The sequence below is a fragment of the Toxorhynchites rutilus genome, chromosome 3 (assembly GCF_029784135.1).
Source record: "Toxorhynchites rutilus septentrionalis strain SRP chromosome 3, ASM2978413v1, whole genome shotgun sequence".
Taxonomy (NCBI): Eukaryota; Metazoa; Arthropoda; class Insecta; order Diptera; family Culicidae; genus Toxorhynchites; species Toxorhynchites rutilus.
Window position 1 is genome coordinate 212,457,756 of NC_073746.1, and position 26,644 is coordinate 212,484,399.

General features: G+C 37.8%; 3 protein-coding genes and 1 pseudogene across 10 annotated transcripts in view; 3 read left to right on the plus strand and 1 right to left on the minus strand.

Annotated features, from left to right (window-relative positions):
- The first annotated feature begins 73 nt into the window (after positions 1 to 73).
- LOC129776749 (transcription initiation factor TFIID subunit 6-like) lies at positions 74 to 13,904 on the plus strand. Of its 2 annotated transcripts, none has more exons than XM_055782577.1 (4): positions 74 to 1,049; positions 1,116 to 1,561; positions 1,624 to 1,937; positions 13,537 to 13,904. In XM_055782577.1, exons 1-4 carry the CDS (start codon positions 189 to 191, stop codon positions 13,788 to 13,790), a joined length of 1,875 nt encoding a protein of 624 aa, XP_055638552.1. In that variant the 5' UTR covers positions 74 to 188; the 3' UTR covers positions 13,791 to 13,904. The 2 variants fall into 2 exon arrangements, with proteins under 2 accessions (XP_055638552.1, XP_055638551.1); XM_055782576.1 differs by having other exon boundaries at positions 13,525 to 13,902.
- Positions 13,827 to 15,833, minus strand: LOC129776750 (protein-lysine N-methyltransferase EEF2KMT). The gene is made up of 3 exons (XM_055782578.1): positions 15,215 to 15,833; positions 14,336 to 15,155; positions 13,827 to 14,273 (listed from the first exon to the last, which is right to left on the minus strand). Exons 1-3 carry the CDS (start codon positions 15,317 to 15,319, stop codon positions 14,155 to 14,157), a joined length of 1,044 nt encoding a protein of 347 aa, XP_055638553.1. The 5' UTR covers positions 15,320 to 15,833; the 3' UTR covers positions 13,827 to 14,154.
- Positions 15,834 to 16,631: 798 nt separating this feature from the next.
- On the plus strand, positions 16,632 to 16,854 carry LOC129780970 (U4 spliceosomal RNA; annotated as a pseudogene).
- A 3,728-nt stretch (positions 16,855 to 20,582) lies between these two features.
- LOC129775234 (MICAL-like protein 1) overlaps positions 20,583 to 26,644 on the plus strand; it is a 62,528-nt gene continuing 56,466 nt past the window's right edge. For 2 of the 7 annotated variants that reach the window (XM_055779679.1, XM_055779673.1), the window contains exons 1-2: positions 20,727 to 21,141; positions 21,348 to 21,693. The gene's annotated coding sequence lies outside the window, so the exon portion shown is untranslated. Of the gene's footprint in view, positions 21,260 to 21,347; positions 21,694 to 26,644 lie in introns of all 7 variants that reach the window. The other 5 variants (XM_055779675.1, XM_055779677.1, XM_055779678.1 and 2 more) reach the window with 5 other exon arrangements.

Consider the following 26,644-nt stretch of genomic DNA (forward strand, 5'->3'; position numbering starts at 1 on the left):
ACCATAAACGATGACGTCACGCGTGATTATTTGATTTGGACTCTACTGTTAAACCGATGACAGTTAAATAAAAGTTTGCTAAAAAAGAACACGGAAAGCAACAAACTTCTTGGTTTCAGTATTTTTTCGACTCACAAAACACATGATTGTTTATCGATTTCACTGCACAAACAATAAAGTACGATAAAATGAGTGATGGCGATAAAACTATGTACGGCACAACGCTGTCGTTAGAGTCCATTAAAGTCATTGCAGAGAGCATCGGTGTCGGCAGTCTACCAGACGAAGCGGCAAAAGAGTTAGCGGATGATGTTTCGTTCAAACTAAAACAAATAGTACAAGATGCAGCTAAATTCATGCACCATTCCAAGCGGATGAAGATGTCTATTGCTGACATAGATCATTCCCTAAAAGTGCGTAACATAGAACCACAGTATGGTTTTGTTTCGCCGGATTTTATTCCGTTTCGGTTTGCTTCTGGCGGTGGCCGCGAATTGCATTTCATTGAAGAAAAAGAAATTGATCTAGCCGATGTCATACAAACGCCTCCACCCAAGATTCCGCTGGAAATAACATTGCGAGCCCATTGGCTATGTGTAGACGGAGTTCAGCCGACAATTCCCGAAAATCCTCCACCACTTTCGAAAGACGCCCAAGCTCTCGATTCGGTTAATCCGGTGAACAAGCTGGAGAAAGCTCATATGAAGGATACGACTGGGAAGCCAGCGATCGGTAAAGCTCAGAAGCTGAAGAATGTTGAGACAGTCCATGTGAAACAGTTGGCCACCCACGAGCTTTCGGTCGAACAGCAATTGTATTATAAGGAAATTACCGAGGCCTGTGTTGGTTCCGATGAAGCGAGGAGAGCGGAAGCGTTAACTTCTTTGGCGTGTGATCCGGGACTGCACGAAATGCTACCAAGAATGTGTACTTTTATTGCCGAAGGTGTGAAAGTAAACGTCGTGCAGAATAATCTCGCTTTGTTGATATACCTTATGCGAATGGTACGAGCGCTTCTGGATAATTCCGCATTATATCTTGAAAAATATGTAAGTTTACATTAGTATTATTGTCAGTGTTCTTATGAAAATGTTTTTTTAATATAATTTTTTCAGCTCCATGAATTGATACCTTCGGTATCAACATGTATTGTTTCCAGGCAATTATGTATGCGTCCTGAATTGGATAACCATTGGGCCCTCAGAGATTTCGCAGCTCGTTTGATGGCTCAAATCTGCAAAAATTTCAACACATCAACAAATAATTTACAAACACGAGTAACAAGACTATTCAGTGCAGCTTTACAGAACGACAAGACCCCACTGTCTTCGTTGTATGGAGCTTTGGAGGGCCTATCAGAACTCGGAACAGAGGTTATAAAAGTCTTCATCATTCCAAGACTAAAGTTCATATCCGAAAGAGTTGAGGTACATCTACAAGGAACTAATATCAGCGCTACGGATAAAATAGCCGCTGGTCATATCCGCGCGATGCTACAAAAAGTATGTTCGCCAGTATTGAAAACCATCCGTAATCCTCCGGATGTTGTAGAAGAATACAAGTGCGTAACGTGGCATAATAATGGACCATGAATAGAGGCATAACTTTTGAACCCATTTGCAGGAAAGATTATGGATTCCTCGGACCGACCTTACACCAAGGAGTCATCAAAGCTCGAACTGCTCCACCATCCACGCCCACCTGTACCAGTGCGAGTGCGTCAGCCGTGAATGTTTCGATCGTTACCACCACTTCGAATGCGCCAGCTCGACCACAAACGCCGCTAATTACTGCCGGAACTAGTAGTAAACCGGTGATTTCCAGCACCCCTGGTCCCATCCAACGTCAGCCTTCGCAGTCTGGACAATCCGCGTCTGGCCAGCAGCAGAAGTTTGTTATCGTAACACAACGCCAGCAGACACCGTCACCTTCGCAGGGTATGTTGTTTTTAGCGGCGCTCCCTTATTTGAGCAGCAGTTTGCTATTCTGTGAATTATTGTTTATAACTACACCGAGTTCCACGATGAGATTAGATCTTCATTATAAAACAAATTCAGAAATTGAGCCGCGGTGCGGATTATCGGTGAAAACGAGTTCCACAGTAATTCTAAAGAGCTTCCCAAAATTTGTCGGCAGGTTCTTGCTCTGTTGTTATGGTCTGGGCTAGTACATTATCTATTCACTGGTGTATATAACCTTACGGATGGTCTAGTTTAATTGAGGGGCTTAGAATGAAAGGGGTGTAAGCAGCGTTGCCAATGTTCCAGTTTAAACTGGATTCTTCCTGTTTTTTCTCCTCGATTCAGTTATCCAGTCGAACCCTAAAATCTTCCAGTTTATTATAATTTTGTCCAGTTTTATCCAGTTTTTTATATGTCTGCTTCAGTTTTACCCATTTTATGTAAAGTAAATTTACAATGATAAATATTATCCCTCCCTCCACCTTCCTATCCTTTGACCAATTTAAGTTTTGGCATTTTGATCGATCTTTCTTTTTCTTACACACTCAACTCAGTGTTATCTTTCTCCCGTTTACACTTCTGAATTCAATTAATTAGCGCGCAGTGTGTTGGTGGTGAAAATATACTGGGGCTGATTCTGATGCGCGAATGTGAAGTGACAGCTCGGAAAAATTGCCTCACTCAATTCCCGAAGGCGGCTGTGGTGAAATTTTTACCTTGAGTGAACTCTCATGAACACTCACTCAATTCCCGTGGGCGATTGCAGTGGAAAAACATGCCATTTTGTGACTTTTGAAGTCGTATCCTCATTCGTTATCAACTAGTACCAACAATGGTAGCCAAAAATAGAATTAGGCATTTCCAAAGGATTTGAACGATCTCTAATAATTCGCCGTTCCAAACGGGCAATAGCTATTGCAGATTCAAAGATGAATTCATCATCTACTTTATGAAAATTTTCGGAAAAAAATAGGCAATTTCGAATGCAATCCAGTTAAACTGTGAATTTTGAAATGATTTATATTTATTATTAACATGTAGTCAGTTCAAGTATTTGGTATGCTATTACTAATGACAAGAATATACATCTTCTGCAGCCGCTATAACGCGGTACAAAATTAAATTGAAAGTTTACAATAGTTGACCCTAACTGATACGAGAAACTCAATTCAGCATACCGTTTCCTTTCTCCAAAAACACAAATCAGACTTTCAAAAATTACGAAAAGCTACTTAAGTAGTTAGAAACCGTATATGTTTGATCAACTTCTTCCATGTGTGAGGCATCCTCGGTGTCATCCACTAGTGGAGGAGCATCTTCATCAGTAGTTGCGGATGGAGTATCTGTGCTTATCCATTTCAAGACCAAGCTTGACCATAAGGTAGATGCGAGATGCGTGCTCACCGGGCTCATCCAGTGAGAATCCAAACGATAACAGCGCAGTTTCGGACAGTGGAATTACAAGATTTTTGACAGCTCTATCATTTTTATCGGCTCATTGTCTGTGAACAAAATTTAACTTCTAAATTTATTTGAATGCGATAATAAATATATCTTACCTTGATGACTTTTATGTGAGGCGACTATAACATTAATGTTCACTGTAATGTTATAAAGAATAGTCAACCTTCCGATAAACTTTTAGCAATAATTACGCTAAAATCAGCACCGGACACTAAGTCAAAAAACGAATGCGGAATCAAAACACGGATACGAAATCAAAACAATCAGTGTTTGGATTTCGATCAAAATCAAATGATACACAATGTGTCATGCAAGTAAACTCTCACGAACATATAACCAAATATGAGAGGATCATTCAGATACTTGTATGAATGTCAGCAATCACTTTTGTAACATTTAGTGATTAAACTAAGAGAGGAACGAAGACTGTTGTTTGCATATTCGAGTTGTATCAAACATGGCACACTATTTTCGAAGCCTGCATACAAGTTTGAACCGCATATATCGTCTCATTTTACTATAGCGAAACCCACTGCACAGACAAGTGTAAAGCAATAAATGATACAAGAAAAATTACGTCATCATTACGTCACCATTTGCGGAGAGCAGCGAATGGGAAAAGAGATAAAACGCGAGAGTTTTTGCTTCTCACTGGAGCGGTGTTGCTAGTAAAACTATGCGGTCTATATGAATATACACATTTCAAGGGATAGCGACGTTAAAAATGGAAAATATAATCTGACTACCCTTCCCTTAGCCTCTATCGAGCTAAATAATCATATAGTTTGCACTCTCTTAGACTTAAAAATCAGGATCTGCTACATTAGCTGAATATGAATATTTCGCTTTGCGTTGTCCGTATGATCCTGCTGTTTCATGATGCATGGAGAGGTCGGTATGCATATGTTAGAGGCAGAGAAGAAAATAAGCTTTCTGCACTGAAAGCGTATATGATAGCTTTGCTTGCATGCTGGTGTGCAATGAAGTGCGAGCCGATGCAGAGTTGTCTCGTTCTCTTTTGTGTCGAGATTTGCAGCACATAACAATAATAGAATACCGCTGGGGGAAATGTTTCCTGAAAGATCATATTTGAACGAACGAAAGCGATTTTTTTCAATGAGTGGATCATTTGGCAAATACTGAAAACAATTGAAATAACATACACTCATATTAATGCAAAGGGACTATGCAAAAACAGATTTGAAAATATATTTTTATTTGTTTTCTTATGCCAGAGATATTATTTTTCATCAATTATAATAAGAGGAAAACATTTATAAAGATGAACGAAAATATTTCCTGTACATATTTGTAACAAGGAATGAAAATTTTTAAAATAAAAGAAATATATATTAATGAAACACATTAAATACATAGAGCCTTTGCAAAAAACACAAGCTTTGACATATATTTCAATGAACACTGCACCATTTGTAATTCATTGAGTATTTTACTCCAAAATGAACCTCTCACGTCAGGGCAATCGCTTTCGGCGATACGGTGACCTGGGTCATGTAACTTTGAGGAGTTCATTGTTGTCACATTCCATTCGCGCTGGAGAATCAGGCCCACTGTTTTCAGTCATGTTTCATCTACCTAATTGACTTTTGTGACAAACGCGCCTGTAATTTTGTTCTTTCCATTTCGTTCAACTCGTCGATGTTTTGTGGAAAATTCCAGAACGAAGAGCTCTCCCGAAATCTGGAAACATATTAAACTCCTTCAAAAATAGGATATCGCATAATTTTTATCTCTTTTAACAGCCTATCCAAGCAGCAACTTGCTACTTGCTACTTGTCTTTGAATTCATAAAAAATATGAGATATTCTAGGTCCTCCAAACCATTCTGAAGTTCATACCAATTGATCTACCATTTCTTCCATTACTGGTACAATGTTCATAGCAAGAAAACATAACCAGAATAGCTCTTAGAGCCCGCGTCCCAGCAAACATTAAATCGTATAATTTTGCACGTGCCAAGTCTTACAAGAAATCCGAATAAATCATAATCGCATATAATATCAATCAAAGTATGTGTCGTGTATATTTGAAATCGCATAAAATGCAAAAACTCGATTTTATATACCATTATCAAATTAAGTCGCAATTCGGTATAACAAACATCAATTTTATTGTGTACATTGTCGTAAAATATATTTAATCCGCATCATATGCGTATATTACGCTGATGCAGTTTGTGTGTCGTATAAGCGTATAATTTAAATCGATTCAGTACTGTAGTAAATCGTGTTGCATGCTGAAGAAAATCATGAAACAGTAAATCATATTAGATCCTAATAAAGAACATATTACATCATATTGAAATGTCAATGAAATTCTGATGCACTCGAAAGTTTCAACCGCTGTTGAATTAAATTTCAGATAGCCGCGCGAGATAGCTGGTGGATGATAATCCAGACGACCGGAGTTCGAACCCACATCGGAGCAGTTTTCACCAAACATTAATCTGTGCCATTTTAAACATTCATATTCCACGCCCAACACAAGTCAATCAAACAATTATTATTTCAACAAACATAAATACTCATATATAAAAATGGCGATTCGTGAGGCTATAATAAACATTTCACGAAAATATTTTGCGCCATTTGTTTTTTTTCTATGTCTGTAATAAATCGTATATGAGTATTGCAAAAGTCGCTATTATAGCCGGTCAAAGTTGCATATTCATCCAAACAAATTCGGTAAGCATTTGCCATGTATGTATATGGCCTCCACTTTTGCATGCATATGCCAGTTAGGCGCATTTTATGCCAACCAAATTTTAGGGCATATGATGTTGTATATACGCTTGTTATGCGATTTAATGTTTGCTGGGGTGCTATGCTGGATTTGAATTTATATAAACATCAGATTTTATAGATCCTCCGAATCATTCTAAAGGTCTGGATTTCATTAATTGGATATTATTTTCTCATGGTCACTCAAAGATTTTTTAGTTCTAAAAAGCATTATTTTTACGTATAACATAAACATGTATATTTTTCCAAAAATACTTTCTCGAGCAATAGGAAATGATTAAGGATACCTCTTTTTTTTTTAAATTTGGATTAAACAAGCCTGATATAAGAAGTAAAATAAAGATTAATAATAATAAGAAAAATGAGGTAAACAACTTCTCAATACCAAAATTTGATAACTTTTATACAAAGGAATACTTCAACAGTGTTGTTTTAGCATTGAATGTGCTTATTTGAATATTTGAATAATATTGTGATGAAATGTATGATGTGTTTTTTGGTATTTTACCTCATATCTCATGCTAATCCATACCTTTTAGGTTAGGTTCAATGCAGTGATCTATAACCAGAAAACGTGTCCCTATGTACCTCAATGATTCACATTATCGAGCAGTTTTGCGATGTTTTTCTATCAGCGATTTTATGCACATGAAGCAATGCGAGATTTTTCAAGTTTTGCCCAAATAAACCCGTATTTTGTAGAGGTTCTAGAAGAAAAGATCCTCAAATATTGTTTCACAACAATGTTCGAGTGGTGCGAAATGTCATTTTGATCTGCTCGAATGATTTAATTGATTAATGGTTTCTTTCGCCATTTTATGAACTACATATAAATACTGCACGAAGCTTCAAAGGAAATCCTATATCTTAAGCAAAAAGTAAAAAAATCATTTTAGATTAATCATAGCCGATCTTTTAAAATAGGACGGTTTTACAGGATCCAGTTTTTTCAAAAGCAATCTTCCAGTTTTTTTTTAAATATTATTGACAACCCTGGGTGTAAGTGATTTGTTCGATTTCTCTACATCGACTCTCTCTTCTGGTCATAACTTAGCAGCAAATACATTCCCAGCTGTATTTTACAATGTGGAAGATAGGTCAGAACCCCGTCTATCGGATTTTATAACAAACTTAAATTGGAACGTTTTTGCAATTGAGTAATTAACTAAAGAAAAAGTTGATGAAGAGAAATCGATCAAGTCACTTACACCCCTTGCTTTCTAAGCCCCTCAGTTAGATTTTCTGTACTTGGTTTAGGTTTCTGTACCAAATAATATGAACTGATTATGTTCTGAGCGGTAGGTTCGATAATAGTGCAAGTGCAAGTTGGAAAAAATTTCTTCAATGGAAAATCATTCGGCTGGATCGGGAATTGCCTCCGCAAGCCTCCGGCATGGTGGTTTCCATTCGGGCTCGATGTTTGTAGAGCCGTTTCCCCTGCTTTTATTTTGTTCTAGATGCATTATTTCTAGAGCTGAATGCCGCGTTTTGCTTAGGCGTCGTGCACACATTTCGTAACGCGAGAAAGTGGCGGAGGGTGGGTCGAGGTTGCGTTACTTACAGTGTATTAGAAATAGGAAATTGCGTTACGTAGGGGAAGGGGAGGGGGTCCATGATCCGGATTTTTAGAGTTACATAATTTGTGCACGACGCCTTAACCCTTTCCCGTACAACATTGAGTCTCAACCGTGGTGTACTTGTATAACATAGGCGCTAGAACGCTCAGCAGCGTAGTGAAATCACTTGATGTGTCACGTATTAAATAATAGAATAGATAGGGGCAATAAGAACGAAACGTCCTGAATCATGTAGGAACATTTTTAAATTATGCTACATGTTAAAACTTCACGATTTGCAACCTTATGGCGGGTTTACACTAGCGAAATCTATAGCTATAGATGGATTTATTCACGTGAAAATAGGTGTAAACGGGTGAGAATAAATATGATACACTTATTCGAGGTATATATAACTTGAATATATTCAGCATATGTAAACGCTTGTGAATTTCTCACTGGTGAGAAATCACTAAAGTTGGATGCAGTTCTACTTCAGGTGAATAAATTCACCGAAAATATGAATATATTCATTATAGATGTTCACGCTAGTGTAAACGGTTGATGCGATTTCTATAAATCTCATCATATTTCTTCACATGAATATATCACTAGTCTAAACCCACCCTTATTGATCGATGTACATTGTATGAATATGCTTTAAAAAAATTATGTGGGAAATTTACACTTTTAAAAATGTGTTCCCTTTTATTCGATCGAGAGCATTACGGGGCAAAATGGTCCACCATGCGGGGTAATATGTCCATGTTATTTGATTCATTTTTTTCTAAGCATGTTTTCGCTAGGAAATAACTTAACAAGTTCATAAAAGGAAAGTTTATTCTAATTTGCAACTATAACGTATATTTCATTCAGTTTGCATGTACAAAGAATAACAATGTGATCAAAGTTATTGGACTGCAATTTTACGTTAACCAAAGCAGGAACAGAATATCTGTGCAGTCAGTGGCATTGATAGCATTGGTTCCACTCATCGCCGTCCGTAGAGGAGCTGAATTGTGTCTCACAGTAGCGACATAGGGTGTCCTGTGGAAGATTCTATAATCGTTATTCTGTGCACCCAGCGTTGATCTGCCTTTTCCCCGCACTGCTAGGATGTTGTATTTCTGCTGTACGTCCTCCAGTAAATCGTAGAATTTCCCGACTGCAACGCGATTGAATCCTTGTGCCCTGGCGGCGGAAGTTGCTTCTGGTGTCCGAAGTGAGAGTTGTGGATAGCGCTTTCCAAAACCAGCCAACTAATCTATTCCGGTTCATTGCTTTTGGCTATTGAAAGGGTGATAAGTATCAGAGTTTATTTTGTTGACTGCTTTTCTTACATGGGATTCGTGATAATCAGTCAGTGTGAGATTTCTTTCAATATCTTTATAAAACAATTGAATTTGAATACGATTTTCACGGAGATACTTAATAAGAGTATTTCTAACACAATTGTTGGAAAATAAGTGTTATTGGTTCAATAACAAGTCCAAACGAAGGGTGGCCCATTTCGCCCCGCCTGGTCATAATGCCCCTATCTACCCTACGTGAAGGGGTTAACTGTACTCCGCGAAAAAATCTGTAATTCTAATTTTGTCATGAATTTTCACTTGCTTATTTTTTCTTGAAAACAAAGATAATCATCTAGAACAGCCATACTCAACCTGCGGCCCACCGGGTTAGTCTGGTTGGCCCATTTGATATTACTTTATTTCAAAATAATTTGTATGTAAAAATCACAAAAAAACTTAAATTTCTTAAATTCTAAAAAAGAATTTATCGTTACCCAATTTTTTGACAGTCGCCTACGTTTTTCAGTGACGATGCCAAATCAAAAAACAAAACACGTTTTATAATAATAAAAATAGTTTTCACGTTCATAACTATTTTTACTGTGAACATATTTTGATAATCAGTCTACCAATAAAATTGGAAATTCTCTCATTTGTTTGATATGCTCTATATTATTGTTCTCGAAAACTGGGAGTTTCTAACCACCATAGAATAATTTGCTGCATCCTTAAACCTCCATATGCCTAATTTGGTTTCATTTGCTTGATTAATTTGCGAGTACTGCAGAAATTTGTGTTTCATTTGAATGGCAGAAAATTAATGCCAGTGCTTTCCTCCTATCAGTATTTTTTAAGAAAGTCTGTAGCATATCAGCAAAATAATGAAAGAATACAAACGGATTTCAAGTTACATCCCCAACAAATATGATTTTCTACTTGTATCTGATTACAAAAAAGGTATATAAAGTCAGTATGACACCTGCGCCTGAACGATTGCCGTCAAAATCGTAATTCTTGAAGACGTTTTCGAAAAGCACACCTCTTGTCATCTTCGATATCCACTCTGTTACGGTGTTTTGTTTCCATCAGCAGAATTGTAGGAAATCCAGATTCACATAAATACTACACACAAGCAAGACAACAACACTCGACAACTTATGCCGCATGTTCGCGACTGACAGCGCAAAAAAGAAGCAAGTATCCCTATTCCCAATGTTCAGTGTCCATCCCTTATCCTTATTTCTATCCAATTCACTCCCTTCCATTAGAAATACAATGTGTGGTGCAAGACACGAACACAAACTGCATATCCCGACATACAAAAAGGAGCCGAACTCATACGAACAAAGAATAAATTGCATACGAATCAATCCATAGCCAAAACCATTAAGGTGAAGGTGGAAGCTAGCCACAAATGGCTGCCACAATGGCGCTCATTTCTTTCATCTCCCTCCCTTACCACGCGCCCGAAATCAATAATTTTGCGAAACAGTGTGAAGAAAATGATCGTTTGCACACACTTACACCATGTAATATTAATCAAAATCTAATCGATTACTCACCAAATATTAAATGTTCATCTGTCGTCGCAATGTATAGTGGAAAACGTCGTAAAACTCGAGCTAGTGCTCTGAAAGTTAACTTTTCATTTTTCAACTTCCCGCAATGGTTTTGTTTGTATTGGTGAAAACATCATTATTTTTTCGACACTGATGCCAGACAACATAATCGAAACAGCTATAAAAACCACTCAATAAAATGTTATTCCTGAGTCATAGCGTTTCATGTCATGAAAATCAATAAAATAAAATTGTGTTGATATCAATACAATTATTTTTTTTACGTTTAATGTGTCTATAATGTAAGTTTTAGCAACTTGAACATTGGTTAAGAAAATTGTATTGCAGAGCTCGGAACACTGCCACGGCTGCCTATGCTTTCAAAAATAGTAAACGGAAAAGTATTACATTCAATCAAAATGCCTTGGCCAACGAAGAGAAGGGTTAAGGCTCTCCAACGTGAGTATGTGAAAACAATACGATCAACGAAGGAAAATATCGAGGAATTATCAATATCGAGTTACTGTGCGAAAGAACTTGTTGATAGCAAAAGAGCCCCAATTCGCTTGTGTTATTAGTTTGCTTATGTTACGCTCAGAATTTTATTTCATATGCAAATACACCTTCTATATATATATATATTTATATTTGCAATTGTTCATACATTTAACTTCAGCATTGAATTGTTATTTTATTTCAAATGTATTCTAAGACTCATGTCAGTGAATGCGCTACACAGTCTGATAAGTGAATTGATCTATTTACCTACAAAGATCAAAACAAACGAAACAAATTGCTCTTCTCTCACAAACACTATTACCCCATTTTTACACGTGGTTTTACCTATACTACTACAAAGGTTTGCTTCCACCTACACTTTAATTTTCCATTCCAAATCCAACCTTCGTGAGTGAAGCATCGCGAACAAATCCGGCTCGTGTTTAGTAGTTATTCCAAGTGTTTTATTCTCCAACAAGCCACATTCCAAAATCCTGAGCTACCAACATCCAGGCCTGCTTCAGCCGAAGGATCCGCCACTCGATGAGTTTGTTCCGAAATTGATCCGAAACTCTTGTTCTTTGTTATATCTGAAATATTGTTATATTAGGCTGTCAAAAAAGTCCTGTGGTATTTTTTTTGAATTATCATTTGTTCATAAAATTAGTTACAATCATCTGTTTTGAGTCAAATATGCGCCGTTCTGTTCGATGACTTGTTCCCAACGAGATGCCAACTTCATAATACCCCTGGTATAGAAGCTCGCTTCCTTATTGGCGAAAAACTCGAATAGCCAATTTTCACAGGCCTCTTTTGTGGCTAACTTCTGACTACCTAGCTCGTTCGCCATGGACAAAAACAGGTGGTAGTCACTTGGTGTAAGGTCCGGACTATACGGCGGATGCAAAAGAACCACCCAACCGAGCTCCCGGAGCTTCTGGCGCGTCACCAAAGAAGTGCGTGGCCTGGCGTTGTCCTGATAGAAGACAATGCGACAATCTGTTTATCAAATATGGCCTTTTCTTTATGAGTGCTACCTTCAAGCGGTCCAGTTGTTAGCAGTACAGGTCCGAATTGAGCATTTGGCCATAGGGAAGCAGCTCATAATAGATTATTCCTTGACAATCCCACCAAACACACAGCAGAACCTTCCTGACCGTTAATGAGTGCTTGGCCACCGTCTGGCCGCTTCAGCGGGCTTCGACCACGACCGTTTGCGCTTCACGTTGTCGTAAGTGACCCACTTTTCATCGCCAGTCACCATCCGCTTCAGAAACGGGTCGATTTTGTTGCGATTCAGCAGCGATTCACATGCGTCGATACGGTTAAAGATGTTTTTTTGCGTCAACGTGTGTGGCACCCATACATCGAGCTTCTTTGTGAATCCAAGCTTCTTCAAATGGTTAATAACGGTTTGATGACTTATCCCCAGCTCTTGGCCGATGCTACGGCTACTACTATGCCGGTCTTTCTCGGCTAATTCAGCGATTTTGTCGCAATTTTCGACGACAGGCCTTCCGGAGCGTGGCGCATCTTCGACGACCTCTACACCAGAACGAAAACGTTGAAACCATCGTTGTGCGGTGGAAATGGAAACTGTATCGGGTCCATAAACTGCACAAATTTTATTGGCAGTTTGAGATGCATTTTTGCCTTTGTCATAGTAGTACTGTAAAATATGTCGGATTTTCTCTTTATTTTGCTCCATATTTGCGACACTATAACTCACGAACGACTTAACCAAACAGAACACTGTCAAGGACTATATTATAACGCAAAAATACCATTCCAACAAGCTATAGTATGACTCGGTACAATGAATACAACTAAAACTACGCGCTTACAACGACACCTCGCGGAAATACCGCAGGACTTTTTGACAGCCAAATATATAAAATATTGAAATCTTGTTCTTTATTATAAGAAAAATATGTTTCAAGTTAAACTTGTTGTGAAAAAATCTTGACAAACGCAAAATGTTTCGTCGTCTGTTCCATCATCGTTCACTTGCGAAAGTCTTCCAAACATTGTGAAGCTGTTCAATTGAAAAAATCAAAATTCAAAGCGAAATAAATGTACAATAGTCCCTTCCAGAATTCCCACTTTCTAATGACCAAGGAAACAGATACTTGTCAAATTTCTCTCCACCATCATCCACTTGACCTTGACCATCCTATCGACGATGACGTCGGATTGTTTAGATTGCATTGAGTGCCTCGGGTCTACTGGATTTGGATTAACTCAATTATATTTTACTTTTGAAGACCAAACACAGTGAATCTCTTGAAGACTATGAAAAACCTACCTATCATTGCTCACGTGTACCTTCACGAGAAAAGCAATAGCTGCTCAGGCAGCACCCGTCTATAATATCGCTACAAACATTCAAACGAACCCGTTTCTTCTCTCTTCCTCACCAAACCAACCGAAAGATGATTTTGTAGGTATCATACAGCAAAGTCAGCGCGCCAGCAGCGGAAGTGGTGGAGGACAAACGCAACCAGCCTTGATTAAAATCGAGCCACAGTCAGCGAACATGCAGAAAGTGGTTCTGATCAACCAAACGGCTTCCCAGGGACCGGCAGCGAATGTGATTTCCAAGCCACTGTTCGTCAATAGCGGCGGCGGCTCAGGCAATGGCACTACTTCCCAACCGATTGCCCCACCAGAGTTGGATGATTTATCACATTTGGCGTAGTTGGAGTTGGATACAAAAAAAATACGTTAAACGCAATGCCTGAGTAAAAATAAGTTTATTCTTGTATCAGAATACAACAACTGACAGTTTTAAACCATGACCATCCGAACTCTTCGAAAACTTCCGAAAACATCCAGAATTTTTCTAGTGTTTCAACATCAAAAACAATGTTATCTATTCCAAAGCTAGTGTAATAGAGACGGAATTGAAGGTGAATATTTGTAACAGATAGATTGCTAATGCTAGAGCTAGAGCTTAAAGCTATTAAAATTTGAACGCAGTAAAGCTGTGTTATACGTTGCAACAGTAGAAGGGATTTGATTACGTGTTTCGTAAACATTTGGATGAGTTGAGTAGCACAGAATTATTGAAAGCACCAGTCCCGTGTTACGGAGAATATTCGAATTTTAGTGGCCGTCGCATCCCAGTGAAAATGTTTCGCAGGGCAGATTGTTTCCTCGTTGATCCGATACTTTGCTGTCACTGAAACATTTAGACCATATATTTTCAACTGTTCAGACGTAAATTAGAATCAGTATTTTCACCTAATAGCTCCAAGAAATCGCTCAGAGTATCCTTATTGCGTTCCGTACAGGAGAGAACAAATTTGCACCTGTTATTCATCAGAGCAAACACGTGATTGACCGCACCGAGCAGCGACTGGAAGAGCGAATGATCATAGATGATATCTGCCCCCACAATTACATCCGGTTCGATCAGCTGGTTTAGATTAGATGCGTTGATATAGCTCCAATCGAGATCCATGACGGCGACTAGCGAGTCTTTAATATCCACCAAACAGTGCACCAGCGGATTATCGCACTCAATTTTGGTAGCTTTAGGGAAATTTAGCTCTACGTTTTGTCTAAGCGTTCCAAGCACCGAACTGTGACAATCGGACAGTACAATCATCGACGGTTCACAATGCTTGGCCATAAAAATGCCGGTGAGTCCCGCTCCCGAACCAAGCTCGAGTATATTTTTGCCGTGGAAATCATCCCGATTGCTCGTAATATATTCGCACAATGCTTTCGATGCTTGCCAGCTACATAATCCAGTTGTACCCTCTGATATGAATGCGGTCGATTCTTTCAATGTTATCACTTCATTGCCAGGTATTTCGTAGTGTTTAAAGCTAAATCCTGATTGGTCCTCTGTTATAGATTGACTGCTCAATAAATTGCAGTATTTCTCGTAAACCTGATCGTGTTGTTCCACGTTCATCTTGTTCAAGTGGTGTATAATATGTTTTAGGAATGCGATCTGGTAACCTACTTTTATCGGGTACTGAAGGACTAAAGTGTTGTTAACTGTTAGGTCGAGTAATGTTTGTTGATTTTCCCAGCTAATATCATCAAGGACACCCTACAACAAAATCCTGGAAAGTGAAAACAATTGTTACGATCTACTGTGCGAATACTTACATGCCAATCGATTTCATTAATTGGAGTACAACATAAAAAGCTTTTCCTCACTAGGGCTAGGGCATCTTCAGGACACATAGTTCTATTTATACATCTTTGAAACATCGCACCGTTGAGAGTCACCCGCGGCCGTTACAATGAACGATGTCGATGTGGTGCGTCTACCGCTGAAATCGATTGGTGCTAAGCGCTGACTGCCGCTGCTATGATGAGATGAATACATATCCGATCTGCTGTGATCCAAACTCTGGCAATGATATAAAAGGTCGCAGCAATTGTCGTTCTGAATGCCAAACGTCGACTCAACAATTCTACTCAGATTGAGAATTACATTGAATATATAAACATGTTGTCCACTTAGCAATTATTTTTGGCTCAGAAAAACAATTTTTTTCCGGGCAATGTGACACTAACTCAGATGATATTTAGTTGTTCAGCCTTACATTTGTCTTTGCGAATAACGTATTCTTGTAAATGCCACACTGTCGTCTAACATTTTGTCTATGTAACCGAACAGAATATGAACGCAGTTGACCACAAATCCGCTACTTCTTGATGATTATTATTGATTGTGCACCAGTGGCATGAAAATATTTTTCGTTTCATTAGTAGGGTTCACACACACATTGCCAAATATATTTATTTTGATGTAACGGGTAGTTTGTACACTCTTAAAAAAAATGGTATATGAGACGAATTTTTTGATAAATACAGTAAGTTAACTATAATTCGACATACCGAGGAACCACTCGGTTTTGCATTCAGGGATGCCAGGTGATTTTCTCAAATATTTTCACATGATACATAAAAATGTCTTCAAATGCCTTCACAGTCTTATCGAAAAAACTAAAATTCATAGCATAAATTTGGACAAAGTTTGATAGCTTATTCAATGTTTATATTAATTGGCATTGTTATATAGCGCATTTCACTAAACTTGCCTTGAGGTTTTGAAGTTTATTTCAATAAATGTGAGCAAAGAAAATATTTCACAACTGCGAACTAAATTTCATGAGTTTAGAAATGATAATTAGCCTGATATACCGTTGTTTGGATGTTGAATATCGCCCCGGTTTTTCCACAAAAACGGAACTCTGATAACTCAATTTGTTTATTTCAGCTTTAAAGTTTTGGTTGTGACTCAAACCATATCCATAAAACTGATTATTGAAACGGTGTGTAACCGGAAAACGTTCGTTTTGTGAAGTGGTCGTTTGAAAGATCTATGTTAATCTATTGTATAATATGGGTCCAAATTTATAAACATACAATGTCACAATCATTCAAATGTTCTAGTGCAAATGAACTAATGCCTTCTAGAGACATTAAAAGTCCCTCGTTGTTGAATTCATTCTATATACTTGTGGATTTCCTGCTTGGAAAAGTTTAAAGAAAGCGAGTGAATGACCCCGACACTAGCTTTGCTCAGTGGTGATATCATAACAATTGAGGTTTATCAGAGGTGTGATTATTGCTAGTTGAACACTAAAAAACCGAGGCAAAAGTCTCTGTTGATTACTAAGAACAAAAGTAAACAAGTGACACTGATATAAAAACGATCGAATGACACTGATACGAAAGCCCTACCTCTTTTGACGATCTTTCCGGCCAATAGAAATTTATGAAAATAATATCTCTCAAAAATTCACATACGCTATCATACTTCACATATTTCATAATGTCTTCGAAATGTCTTCACAGTAAGTCAAATGTCTTCAAAATGAAGACATGTCTTCAAACCTGGCATCCCTGGTTGCATTATTCTTATGACAGACATAGGAGTGTACTGCCGGCGGGCTTGTGCCGTATTGCTCTAAGGGTGGGTTTAGACTAGTGATATATTCATGTGAAGAAATATGATGAGATTTATAGAAATCGCATCAACTGTTTACACTAGCGTGAACTTTTATAATGAATATATTCATATTTTCGGTGAATTTATTCACCTGAAGTAGAACTGCATCCTACTTTAGTGATTTCTCACCAGTGAGAAATTCACAAGCGTTTACATATGCTGAATTTATTCAAGTTATATATACCTCGAATAAGTGTATCATATTTATTATCACCCGTTTACACCTATTTTCAGGTGAATAAATCCATCTATAGTTATAGATCTCCCTAGTGTAAACCTGCCATAAGCTCTGCTTTGGTCACATTATTCGTTGGCGACCCATTACAATTGAGTGAACGCAGCGGTACGCTGCTCACCCGTGGATATCCAGGTATATCGTTTCCCGACGACTGCGGGTTCAACTAGGTAATTGTTAGCTTCGCTTCGGTGTGGAGAAATCGCTATGTAGCATAAAAATTAGACCTGGTTTGTTTGTAAACAAAAATAATCGCTGTCATTTTTCATCCCCTCTCGCATATTCCATGCCTCATCCTCATACTGTCGAAAACGAACCATCTATCAATTCCAGCTCCTTGATTCCAACTGCGCGCAGACGGGTAGTGGTGGGCATCATGAATAAATTTTGATAACACCGAATCAAATCACCGCAGATTTAAGTATTCAGTGCGTGAAATAGGAGAGAAAAAACTATACAAATCTGTGGCCAAGTCGTGTTGAACGGTAGTAATGGAGCCAGCAAAGAAACGGAAGGCTACGGTGCTCGACAAAAGGTAGATGCTGGTCGCCATTGAAGTGTGGAAGGACAATATTTAGTGTCCTTCGAAGCACTTCCAAACAACTCGCACAAGCAAATGTGCGAGGAGCCACGGCGGTCGAATTGAAAACCCGGATTAATAATCTCTCTCGGAAGTACAGGAAGGAAGTACAGTATTTTTTTGAAAAGTTGTCAACGGAACATACACTGTCTCAAAAAATTGCACGTACGGCGCTGGTAGTGATCCCCGGTAATCGTTCGATTAATCGAATACTTCTTACAGAAATTGATTATTAATCCAACGAATAATTTACGTCGATCAATCGATCGAAATCCGGAGAAAAAAAACGTACGGCCGCTGCAGTTTTATCCTGAAATTCAATCATTACCTTTGACGCTCTCGTTGACGGCAACGCGAATTGAGCTTCGTTTACGAGTTTAGGGGAGCGTACGAGATAATAATTGATTTTCAGGCGGAATGAATACTTTTTTGATTGTAGATGGCTTTCTACCAATTGAGAAATATTTGTCTAACTAATGATTTCTCTCAGTGTGACGATTAATCGATTAATCGATTATTTGGGGCGATTAATCTTAACCCAGTTTCTTATTTTGTAGAGCGGTTATAAGCACCATATGGACCGAGCAACGGAAAATGCTACAAAAGTGCTGGAATCTTACCCCGCCTTTCTCCCCATAGGCAACACTGCCTATAGTATTAGCCTAATACAAGATGAGACAACTGGCTTCTTACTCTTCTTCGTCAAACAAAAACGAAGCCATGACATAAAGATGCCAGAGTTGCCAAATATTATAAAATTTCGGATTTTTTAAATTTTTTTATGAATCGTAGCATTTGGTTGGTGCGAATTTAATGATTTTGCATTTTTTCAGTAAGGCAATCTCAAAAAGGATAAAGGATAAAATAAGTCTTTTAAATACCCATATCTATAATATAATAATGTTATCCATAACAACTCGTCCAAGACTGTCTGGAGAATCTTTTCTCGTTGATTCGTGCAAAACAACGGCGCTCAACTCCATTGTAATTCAGAAACAACTTGAAAATCGTGACCCTTTCGCAATACATGACCGTAGTACCGAATGCTTCGCATACAGCCGATACACAAGAACATCTTGTTGGATTGATGGACTTGCAATCAAAGCGAGAAGCGAGAAAAATGTTCAGCCCAGAAATTGATGGACAGTGAAACAGCATCGACATCATATCGAATTTCAGCTTCATCTAATTTTAGTGATAATGTGGATGACATAAATATTGAATTCGACTATGAGTACACCGTCGATGAAGCGAAAACTTTCCTCGACAGAACAGAGCAAAATTCGTAGCTATTTACATCATCGAAATAAGTCAGCGGGAAAGAACATGTCAGCAGTGTAACAATTGGTAGTCAGCAAAACACAACCTGGATGGTATCAACCATCTCTTTTTTCATATTTACGAGCTAGAGTTGACAGCTCTACCATCTGCATAGTGAATGATGAGACTTTTCATTTCTTCTTAGCAATGGAAATTATATTCCGAAATATGAAATCGCATTAGGGACCTAACGAAGCTAAATTGACAAATGAGTGTTTTGCCGTTCACTTTACTCCATTGTGAAAAAAATACATACATAAACTTGCATATAATTCCTTCACATTTCCTTTAAACTAAATATCGTAATATTCATTAAATTCACCATTTCTAAATTCAATACAAATCCAACGCTATTTATTTTTATTGGAAAAATTGGCTTTGTTTACAAAATTTATCGAAATCAGCCAATCAGAAATCAGAACGACTGACAGAAATTTGGTCCGTATCTGACAGAAATTTGGTCCGTAAAAGACCCCCCATTGTCTGATCTTATCTTAGGTATTAGCCATAATTGTATACGATTACTTGTACAGAGCGAAACGGCATCACTGCATCGAGTCTTTTCTCTTTCTCTCATGACCATGACAGTTCAAAACAATAAAACGGAGAATTGAATGGATCGAGAATCAAGTTTCGTAGGTACGACAAGATTTGTTGTTGTTTTTTTTTTATTATCAATCATGATGAATTTTGTGTTTTTCAGCTGTTCACATTAACAGATTGGGAGACCTACATAATGCAGCGAGAAAAACACAGCAGCACCTAGCAGTTGTTCGACGAATTCCATGGATGGGCCTCCACGAACCGGATATTTTATTTTGAAGAATGAAAATGCAACAGTTGCAGACGAAAACGGCAGTATTTATTTGTCGATGCTCGAAAAATGATATGCATCCTGAACATATCCGTAAAGTTATTCGTGGTCATAGTGATATGAAGAGAACCGTGCGGAGAGTTTTGCATTGATGAAATTGTATGCTAACGTTCCGGTGCTGCACCATATTGTCTCGTGATGTGCGATATGCTGATAGCGTGTTATAAACAGAACAATTGAAGATTATCAAAATTGATTTAAGGTCAATTCCTGCGAACATGAGTGAACACCAGTTTTTGACTGAAGTGGCGTATTTCAACACAAAAAGTAACAACCACCTTGTGGATTTGCAAACGGACAGCCCATTCGCGCTGAATAATTTCTATTTGTGTAATAATATGCTAAGATGTGCTGATGAACGATTAATTTCAAAAATCGGGGATCACTACTGGTATCCAATTTTGATCAAAATCGATACCGCTACCAGATGTCACTACTGAAACTCTCCGGCGGTACGAAACAAAAATAATAAATATTCGGATAAAACGAAACGTCAAAACAGTCTCTTTCATATTCCTTGAAGTGATCGAGCAGCGGGTTAGTTTTGGAGTTTCGATGTATAGGCCGTACATCCCATGTGGCCAGCTCTAGCGTACGAATGTGTGTCACTTGCGGACACTGCAGACTTGAAGGTGAAAGATAGTAGGTTTCGAACGCCGAGCGAAAGAGATTGCGTTTTGATTCGGTTGGCCGCATATTGCCATTGTGGTAGTTCCCTAGTTGTTTTTCATGTTTTCAGCACCTCTGCTGGTGTCTGGGTTTATTATCAGGCGACTAACTTTGAATCATCGCCTCTTGTGACGTCGCGTATAATAATTAGGTTCTGAGTGGTCCAGTGTAATCAACAAGTACGCGAGTAGATTTTTAGAATCGTTAGATATACCAGTTGTTGCTTGGAGTGCTTGTTTCGTGGCCAGAGAAGACAAGTTGAAATTAATAAAACGGTTCCAATTGACTGGAGCCATTAAAAGTGCTCCATTCTCTTTTTTCACGCTTATATCATATGTATACACGGTGGAGCATATATTAATAGAAAACACAAGTGTCTTTAGTGGCATTTTAGGTATGTAGTGGTTAGTGCTTGTTGTTTTCACTGTTGGTTTGTCAGGTCTGGACCGCAAACTTTTAGCTCAAAGTACAAGTCAAGCCAGTAGTCCTACTTTCACATCGATTGTCGTACGGTTGGTTCATGCTCTTGCCTTTTCCAGAGCTGTGTCTTGGTTTCCTGCAATGAAATTGTAGTTCGCGTTTATTTATTTTTTTTCGCAGAGAAAGTGTGTTCATACAAACAGCAAGGTTATCAAAAAGAATGTATATTGAAAACCCTACATAAGCACACCCAGGAGAAGTGGAAGCAAGCAAACATAATTGTGTCTATACCTGTGTATGATCGATCCTATGCGCAAGAGAAACTGCTGGGTGCAACTAAATACAGTGAGCTCACTGTTTCGGCAACATAAGCCCAGAGGAAGTAAAGCATAAAAAATAGGAGTGAGGCAAATCAAAACGATTCAAACACTAGCGAATAAACAAGATCCGCGGAGTGCTTTCCATTCTCATGCCACTGAACAGCGGATTGCAATAAAGAAGTTGATGTTGACCAATCTTGTATTAGGTGAGTGCGATTTTTAGATTTGTGATATATCAATGCAACGAGTTTATTTTGGGGTTTTAGTCTTGCGCAAGTATGTTTAATTCTAATAAGATTTTTGTTTCATATTAGAGTCTAACCAAGTTCTATTACAAAATTACGAAACAGTAAAAAAACTCCGTTATTTACAAAAATGTTATGACAAACAGTAATCTAATCTAATAAACAGTAATCTAATACAGTTTGACACACGTACGATGGTAAGAAATATCATTCACGTGGGTAAAACTTTTTGGACGGAACGTATAATCACATTCAGAACGACAAACGAAAAAAATTGTATACTCTATCCAGAGATGCCAACCTTTCTGATTTTCAGGATTCCACGGACTTTTTAGCACGTTCCCGGATATCCTGACCAATACTAAATTTTGCTTAATTTTTTGAAATGATCCTGATTTTACCTGATGTTTGCATTTTTTTTCTTTATCAGAATGATAATTATTCGCAATAAATATGCTGGGTTTCCATGCCAAAGTTTTCTTAGTTGGAAATGAGGAAAGTCATAAATCACTCCGGTCCGCACTTTTTATATATCCTACATTAAGTTAAATTCTCTTGATGCAAGGCTGTACTTAACTTTTTTTTTATCTCTACACTTAAATGTTTCGTGGCTAGAAAGTTTAATGAAATCAGATTGTCTAACGAATTTATAAAATTATAACGATATTAGGTTGAGAAGCACCATTGCTTTATTAAGGATAATAAAGGATAAACACCAATCAAACAGGATTTTAATAGTACTTTACAAAAAATTTACAAATTTCGTAAAGTACTATAAAATTGCACTTTTTCGCGAAAAATTTAAATAATTTTTTTTCGTCAAAGTAACAACATATCCAGACTTTATTGGAGTATTCAAAACTGCCTTTCGATTTTCGGTGTGATGGTTGTTTATTGAAGAATTCATCATCAAAGACGAAGGAGTTATTTTTCATTCAATCTGAAATATCTAGGTGTGGGAAGATCCTACAGGAAAGTTCTTGGAACCAAATCAAAGCTGGTTGATAAGGTTAATTAGATTTACGGTGAGTTGGTTAGCGAAAAATTGTGCTAGCCCAGAACATTCTTGAAAAAACAAAGAAATAGATTGACCATTTCTTCCCGATATTGTTGCCCACTACACCTACATACACCAAAATTAAAATATTTACGTAAAATATTCTAATACCTGAAAGTTATAGTTCAAAATGATGCACTTTCCATCGATATGCGTTGATTTCTCACAAAGTTATAGCATATCAAAAATCACTTAAAATGTTCGACTTCGCACTCTGTTCCTCTAATTTTTTTTGTCGAGTGTATAACCGAATCAAATTAGGAAAATTCAACAAGTCATCCTTATTTGTTAAGTAAAGATTCATTCTAAACCATGTACGATGAATTCAGATAAAATTTCAATAAATATCTTAATAAAACAATGTTTAGAAATAGATTCGGAAAGGAAACAATGAAAGAAATATTAGCCGCTAAGAATTATGTGAAGCTAAATAAAGTAAATACAAGTTCCGTTATATTTTCGCAGCAAATAACGTCCAAATGCAACAAATCGATGCATAAGAATTATAGAAAGAAGTACATTCATTTATTGAAGCAAATTGAGTTGCTCGGAAAGTTTGTGCGGTCACTGGTGATGACCAAATCAAGGCGCTGGTCACAGAAAAAACCCTCGGTACATGACAAATGAATTAGCGGATCCACAACAGTTATCTAAAACTATCGTTCATTACCATCCAGTGAAGCTTGGTTACGTACATCGTTACAATGTGAGGGTCCCATACAGTTTGACCGTATGACCTTTAATGGATGGCATCTTCATCTGAGAATCGCCTAATAAACCTAACGAAAATAACGTTTTGAAGAAAATCGTGACTTGTGATGAGAATGAGTCATTTACGACAATGTTGGATGGAATGGATGCTGTATTATGAGCTACTTCAAAGCAATCTGTCATCTCTCAAGCATGACTCGTAACAGTTTACGATGAGGAAACAATCATATTCTGTGAGAACAGAAAACTTAAGCTGCGTGAAAAATGGCGATAGATTGTGAAACAAAACTGTAGATGTAAAATTGAATTATAAAGCTTTGATTGAAAATGTTGATTTTGTTGTCCCAAAAATCGACATTAACTTTCCGAACAATCCAATATGAGCTATCCTGATTTCTCCTGATTTTTATTTTCGTTCTTCCAGATCTTTTAATATTATAATTGGCAACCCTGACTATCATTTCAACGTACCTCACTGATTCAGGTGACCTTTTTTATTGAACATATTAAGCTAGGTGCGACGAAAAGGAACGACATTGGTGACGCGTACGCATTCTCGATATGGTAGGGGAGCCGCGGGTAAGACGGACAGTGGGGGTATGATGGACAGGTGGTTGATTTGTTTAGTAGCATTGTGAATTTCAAATTTCTGTTGATGGGAAACCCTTCTACATGCTATTCTATAATATTTTAACCATCCTATGACAATGAATACTGATCAAAAGTGGAATAGAGAAACAAAAACCGAAAATCGAACATGATTCCGCGTGTGGATGTAACTTTTGCGGCTTCGATATTAAGCATTTTGAGTGGTTTAATTGCAAAATTGAATTCACTGATGGTTATATTTCGGTTTGTGAGTTGACAGAGAAGCGATATTAGGTATGTACGGAAAAGTAAATTCTTTCGTGAGTGGTAAATTGGGGGGTGAAATGGACAGTCATATCCATAATCACATTCAATGCATGATGGAAAGCGAAGGTAAGAAGGGATTGAACTCTTTTTTATGTTGCTTTCTCTTTCAGTTATGTTGCTTTCTATTTCAGTTACTGGACGCACTACACTGCGTATATTATGCGCCTGTCCATATCCCCCCCCCACTACATGTCCATTATACCCGCACCGATAAAAATGTTGTACTTTTCGGCTTGTTTTAATTTCAGTACAAAACATGGAAAACACATTTTTATAAAACATTTGACCAGTTATTTCGAAAACCAGTATATTGAACTGAAACTGCTTTTAAATTTTTGAAAACATGACTTTCCAAAGATACAATTGAAGTTTTCCTTAACATGTCCGTCTTACCCCCATCTCCCCTACCCAATTTTCAAATCGATTGGTTACGCGGTTATACAAACATTGAAACATTGATTGAGTGGATGGATTGCGTGCAACAAGCATGCAGATCATTACTTTATATTCTCGGATAACCAGAGTTCATTGAGGCTCTTTGGTCGATAAGATCTATTAGGCACTCATTTTACCTTCGCACAAAAGTGAGAGAGCGGATGAGTTTACTGGTATCCTCTGAACGGCTTCCCTCACATAGCTCAATTCCAGGCAAGAAGCATTGAAATAAAACTCGTGGTTTAAATGTAGAGGATCAGTTCGTTTGACAACACTGCAAGGTTGCAAACACGCTTCATCTAGGTCGCTATTTACGAAGTTAATTGCACCGCGTATTTTTCAATACCTACGAAAATATTTGGTTCGAGTTGGATAGTTGAACTTCCGACAGCAAATTTAGGCATAAAAATGCCTCCGGGATATCCAATATTCCGGGACGCGAATAAATCCACTGGAGTCAATGAGCCTAAAATATTTAGAAGCCCTCCTATTACTATTGCTGACTTAAGCACACGAGATATCCATGAGTTTTTCTCGTCGCAACATATTCCGCAGGACAAATATCACATGAAGAATGGTGTCCAATTGATCATTGGTAATAAGCAATTTTTTCAACAAACAGTCAGCATACTAAAACAAGCCCAAGTTCAATATTACACCTATGTGCCATCCGAGGAAGTCCCAGTGACGATAGTGCTGTCTGGTTTATCTCTATTCGATCTTGCTGAGTTGAAAAAAGAGCTTACAAAATGTGATACTCATCCCATCGACGTTAAAATACTGTCGGTGAAGGGCAACAATGCGCAGCATAATGCTTTGTATCTTCTACATTTTCGTAAGGGGACAGTGAAGCTGCAAGAGTTGAGCAAAATCAAAACACCTTTCAACGTCGTCGTTAAGTGGAGACACTTCTTCAAGAAAACTTCAGATGTCGTTCAGTGCCATCGTTGCCAGCGTTATGGACACGTAAAAAACCATTGTAACATGATTCCTCTGTGCGTGAAATGTGAAAAAATGGGTGGGTCATATCTATGATATAACCGCAAGGTTGACGTGGGACTACCTTAGCTTAGCAATCATTTGTTTGTATTGGTTTAATTTTTGATTGAGTGAAACAATTTCCGAATTCAATTTATTTGCTTTGTGAGTAAAAAGATTGTATAACGCCATGTAAGGTCAATTCATGCACTTGGATAGATTATGTTCTTCTTTATAAGTAAATTTAATGACAGTCCTTTAACGTTTGGTATGATGACATCTTGGTTTTGAAGTCTGTGTTAGACAAACACATTTCAGTCGGAACAAAAATGCCCCCAATTTGCATGTACAGTGGAACCTCGATTATCCGCGAGCGGATGAACCGCGGTGTTGATTATCCGCGAAAGTGAGTTTTATAGTGGCCCTCTCGAAATTCGTCAGTGTGTGGTAAGCTTTTGCTGTTTCGTTCTGGTCAAGGCTTTAACATTATCTGACCACTGGTGTACACAAGCTAATAGATGGATAATTTAATAGTTACTGTATTGATAAAACATAATTTTCAACCTGAAATATATTTTGTTCGTGTTTCAACGTCATTTTTAGTACTCTATTGCTTTATCCGCGATTTTCGTTATCCGCGCTGATTCAGCCAGACTATTCCGCGGATAAAACACTCAATCTCAGAGCTCCTCTGTTTGGCACGTGACATGTTTCAGCGATTGCAAGAGTGCAGAAATAAACAGCAATAATTTCTAGCTATAACGGGACTTATGATGGAATATATTTATAATGACTGACCAGCTCAAACTTGGAACT